Source organism: Sus scrofa, chromosome 7 (genome assembly GCF_054392235.1).
Source record: "Sus scrofa isolate SSC_HxYL_T2T_F1_AM1 chromosome 7, Sscrofa_HxYL_maternal_Yorkshire_Landrace_v2.0, whole genome shotgun sequence".
Lineage (NCBI taxonomy): Eukaryota > Metazoa > Chordata > Mammalia > Artiodactyla > Suidae > Sus > Sus scrofa.
The window spans coordinates 133,645,445-133,650,570 of record NC_139389.1 but is presented as its reverse complement, the minus strand read 5'-3'; the positions used below and the strand labels follow the sequence as shown (position 1 = coordinate 133,650,570).

The 5,126-nt window shown below is 63.4% G+C and overlaps 1 protein-coding gene across 1 annotated transcript; it reads right to left on the bottom strand.

Moving 5' to 3' along the window:
• Positions 1-2,771: 2,771 nt before the first annotated feature.
• Positions 2,772-4,879, bottom strand: DIO3 (iodothyronine deiodinase 3). Its single transcript, NM_001001625.3, is given in 1 exon segment — positions 2,772-4,879. A coding segment is annotated over 1 exon segment (918 nt). The 5' UTR covers positions 4,733-4,879; the 3' UTR covers positions 2,772-3,814.
• Positions 4,880-5,126: the final 247 nt, after the last annotated feature.

Here is a 5,126-nt window from a genome sequence, read left to right as displayed (position 1 = left end):
TGGTGTTTATATTGTGTTATTCCATTTCAGTTCTTCAAAATGCTTGACTTGATCTGTTAAGTGGATTCCATGACCCTCCACTGGGATCGGAAGGGCCGTTTGAAAACCCCTGCTCTAAGCAGGGGGTGGGATGTCTGCTATCTATGCTCTCCTGTATTTAAAATTTAATATCGAAAATGCATTTGTGTGTTATCTTCATCTTTTTCAGTTAAATATAAGGAAGAGAGAAAGCACTGGGAAAATACAAAACAATAACATCAAATAGCTTTTCTGGAGGGCAGTTTGGCAAAGTGTGGTGAAACAGACACAGCTTAGAGACGTGCATGTGTCTTGATGTAGTAAATCTCTCTCTAAAAAAATGTGCCCGCAGGGGAAAGGGGCACAGAGTTGTGGGCACAGGGTGCTCCCTGAAGAGTGACAAGGACGTTTATAACAGTGAAGCATCCACTGCCCCTGGGGCACCCATGGAGCCGTCCCTGGCCTTCTGTTGGAAGACGTGGCCCGGAGTCATTCGATATGTATTGACATGGAAATAGGGGGTGCTTGGAAAGAGGGGTGCGGGGGAGTCACATTTAATGCCAGCCTGTAAAAGGCGGGTCCTGCTCGTTTTACAAGTTGGGTACATGGGAAAGGCAAGTTAGAAAGCGCAGGCACCCTGAGGTTACCTTGGGGTGATTTTATTTTCTTCTCGGACTTTTCTGCTTCCCCGCAATGAGCATGCATTCTTTTTACAAGAAGGGGCGGTTTGAAAGGAAAAGGGGGAGGGGGAGAAAGCAACAAGAGAAAGAGAGCACAGGAAGAGCGAGAAGGAAAAGGAAAGGTGAAAGGGAGGACGGGAGACAGGCCGGAGAAGAGCAAGGAGGAAGGGGTGGAGGAGGGCTGAGCTCCCCTGGAGCAGGGAGCGCCCGGCTGCGCCGGCTGGGGCGGGAGCCGCACGGCCCAGCGCCGAGCTCTCCGAGTTTCGGGCCGGGCAGCCGGAGGAGGCTCCCAGGGCGCAAGCTCTGCGGGGAGGGCAGGGCGCTCAGCGCGTCCAAAGAGATCCCCAACGGGAGGACCAGGTCCTGCTGTGGCCGGAGCGTGCAGTGCCCTCCCTCCCCCGCGGCGGCGTCCCGCTGCCCCGGGCCTGCCTCTGTTTCCTCCCCGCCACCAAGCCCCCAGCCGAGCAGAGCAGCGCGGGCCAGAGCTCTGGCGGCGCCCTCCTGGGCGCCCGGCCGCATCCCCGCTGCTGGCTCAGTACTCTTGGGGGTTTCGGGGTGAGAAGAAGCGCGCGGGAGGGGGGGGGATGGGAAGAGATGCAGAAATACCATCTGTGCCAAATTTTTTTTTCTTCTTAAAAGTAATTTTTTCAATTTAAATACTTTTAAAGCAAAAAAAAAAAAAATCCCCAGCTCAGGGTGTCAGTTCCAAAAAGTTTCACGCAGGAGCGGCGTGGGGGCTGGGCGTGGAATCGGAGGCGGCGTTGGTGGAGCAGGGCCTCTCTCCTCCAACCAGCCTGCTGGTGCCCAGACTCATCCCGGCAGACCAGCCCCCTCCAGTGCACGCGCCCTCACACCCCGGCGCTCGCCGACACCGCCCCCACCCCTCCCACCCCCATCCGGGGTCTCGTCCGGCCCCGGGTTCCCAGGCCGGGGAAGTTCGGCTGCCGGGCTCCCCAGCCTCCTGATGCACGGACTTCCGCCTCGGCGCTTCTTTCTCGGTCTCCCCCCACCCCCTCTCTGCTCAAGGTGTCACTAGCAGAGGGAGATGGGAGCTGATCTCGCGCTCCCGGGGCGGTCCTCACCTAGGGAATCAGCAGGAGAAAAAGAGGGCGCGGATCGCGAGGGAGCGCCTGGCCTGGACTGCGGGCCGGGGATGGGTACCAAACACCAGGACCCCTCTTCTCCCAGCCCAGGTCCGGCAACGGCCGCCCCCCTGTTTCTGGTCTCTCTCGGCTCATCCACCTCGCTCTCCTCCGCTTCCCAGCCCCGAGCACGTTGGGGGTGGTGATGAGGTTTGGCTCGAACTTGGGGAAGCGGAGGAGAGGCAAGAGGAGGGGGTGTCCTGGGCGGGGGCCGCACTCCGTGCCACCCCCGCCCCGCAGCAGGAGCTGCTGCGAGTGTGATGGCGCTGCAGGCCGGCTGTCCCTCCCCCCTCGCCCCTCCCTCCGCCACCTTGCGCTTTTCTAGTAGCGCCTCCCGGGGACCCCAGCCACCAAGCGGGGGTTGGGGGGGTGGGAGGAGACAATTTTGCAGGTTCGGGAAGGGGGCGAGGGAGGAGCAAGGTGCTGGAATGGGGTTGGGGAGGAGCCAGGTGTGCTGAGGCGCCCGAGGTGGGCGGGAGCCCAGACACCCGGGTCCAAAGCCCCCTGGCCCTCCCCCGCATCGCCCCCTCCCCTCCGCTGACAATCGCTGGGAGAAGTTGGATGGGCGGCCGCCCGGGCAGCTGTAACCGTGTGCGTGTGTGTCTGTGCGCGCGCGCGCGCGCGGCGGCAAGTGCGGGCCCCGCTGCCTCTCCCGCCTCTCTCCAGGACCCCGCAGGGCTCCGCTTCGCTCTTCTGGCGACCCCACGTTCCCCACCCCGGGTGCGTGCGTGCTCGTGGACATCCTGGGCACGGCCACAGACCCCCTCCCCTCTTCCTTCCCCTCCCGCGCCCCTGCTAGCTAGGCTCCTTCTCTCCACCGCCCCCACCCCCACCCCCAGGGTCACTATGGGGACGCGAGGGAGAGATTTGTGGTTAATTCCTGCCGCTATTCAGAGGGAAGAAAAAAATAAAGGGACCAAAGGCAACCCGAAAGCAATTTACTTCAAGCCTTTATTATTGTAGTGTAAAAGAAGTTTATACACAGGGAATATTTCCAGCAAAACACTCACTAAACGGCCTTCAAATCAGGGGCCCCCCACCTTCCGGCCCCGCAATCGGCAGCTCTGCCTGAGAGACCCCTCACTCCGGGTTCCCAGGCTCTTCCCCCCATCTCTCCTCTCCGGGCTCCACCACCCAAACACCCTGTCCCTGGAGCCCTAGCCCCTTCCTTCTCCCCGGGGCGCTGCGAACCTCGCCAATACCTCCCAAGCTGTCTCCCTCTGTCCCCCAACAGTCCCCCAACCTCCCTCTCCCACCCCGTTGATGTGGTTTCATTAAGGAAACCCAGGGCACTTTCCCCTCTCGGTTTGGGCGCTGCTTCGAGTCTCCTGCAATTCAGAACCGGCTCGTGGTCAAGACCAGTTAGAGACAGCTCGTCATCAGCAGTGGGGCTCGTGAGCATCCCAAATGAGGGGGGGGAACGTAACCCTGCCCACCCACCCTTCCCCATTCCAAGCCTCCTCCCCCAACTCAGGGACAAGAAGTAGACACAAAAGCAGCAGGGCATCGCCTCCGGACGAGCGACAGGTGTGGGTGCCAGGCAACTAGGGTGAGCCAGACGCGGTGCTGTAACCTAGCTGCGCCCAGGGCGCGCGGCTGCGGCCAAAGTCTCTTTGCGCGGGGCCAATGCGCCTGGCTAAGGGCACGCTGGGGAGAGCGCGTGGCAGGGGCCTGTGCAAGGACAAGTCCAGGGGCACACAAGCAAGGGTGGCGCTGCCTCTGCAGCCAGAAGGGGACTTAGAGTGAGCCAGGCAACACAGGTGAGGGACAGTCACTGAAGCAGAGCCCCGGGGAGGCGGAGGAGAATCTTCAGGTGGCTTGGCCGAGGGGGCAGACTCTGCCTGCGATCCATGGCTCAGCACAGCTGTGTCACTGGGCCCTCGCCAAGCCTGACTTCGTTTGGGGCGTTTGCACGTGGGCTTAGAAAGCTCGAAGGCAGAGCCCACCAAGTTCAGTCAACTGTCCAGCAGTTGTTTACACTCGACGGGGCTGAGGGCCGTGCAGCTGCTGATCGTAGCGCTCCAGCCAGGTACGCAGCTCGGAGACCTGGTAGCCATCGGGGCCGCGGCCGCCCTGGTACATAATGGTGCCACTCTGGATGACATAGAGGCGCTCGAAGTAGGCTCCATAGGCGGAGCTGCTGGAGTTGGCCATGGTGTCTAGGACGAGAGAGCATTCGGGCGCACCCTGCTGCAGCACTCGCGCCGCGCTGACTCGGTCCTCCAGGCTTCGGTGCTGCGGGATGCTGTAGGGAGAGTCTGTGGTGACCCAGCCGTCGGAGGGGTGCGCTTCCTCAATGTAGATGATGAGGAAGTCGACGTCGCGCTGGTACTTGGTGACCAGGCGCTGGAAGGCGCTCATTCGCGCCATGAACGGTGGTCAGGTGCAGCTTCCGAAATTGAGCACCAGCGGGCGGTTTCCTCGAGCGTAATCGAGGATGTGCTGGTTCTGGAAGCCATCGGGCAAGACCACCTCGGAGTTGGGCGCTGGCCCGCCTTCGTGAGCCTGCTTGAAGAAATCCAGCTTCTGGCCGTGCCACACCGCCCTCAGCGACGCCAGGGTGCACAGGCGGTTGTCGTCAGACACGCAGATAGGCGGGTCGTCGGGGGGCACCTCGTCGCCATCACTGTTGAGCTCCACTTCAGTTTCAGGCTCACCCCGACGCCGGCGGCCCAGTAAATGCTTGCGGATGCACAGGAAGTCGAGCAACCAGAGCATGCAGGCCGTGCCGAGGAAACGCGGGAAGAGCACGAGGCACGAGGCGGTCTGGGCGCAGAGCCTCAGAGAGTGAAGCAGCAGGGAGCGGAGCATGGTGGCGGCGCCCCCCAGGGGCCCCTGGGACCCTCTACAGCCCCCCCCCACCAACCGCCGCCGGCCGGCCTGGCCAGGCATCTGGGCTTCGGCTGTGCGGGGAGCTCGCTTTATAGCCGAGGCTTCAATTGGCGGGAGACTCCACCTCCGGCCCGAGCCCGCCCCCTTGCAACTCGAGCCCGGGGGGGATCACCCGGCGGCTCCGCGGAGGCCTTAGAGATCGTGGGCCGAGGGCGGGCACCGGCGGCCGGAGGGCGGGGCGGCCCGGCCGGGGGGCCGGCGGGGGCGGGGCGCGGCCCGGGAGCCCGCTCTCGGGGCCGGAGACCCGGGCCTCGGCGGCGGCCCCGGACGGGCGGCTGGAGCGGGGGCCCCCGGCGTCCGCGGCGGAGGACCTCCGGCTAGCGCAAGCGCCGCGCCGCCCCGGTCCCAGCGGCCTGGCCCCGGCCCGCGCCCCTCTTGCCGCGCACCTGAGCTG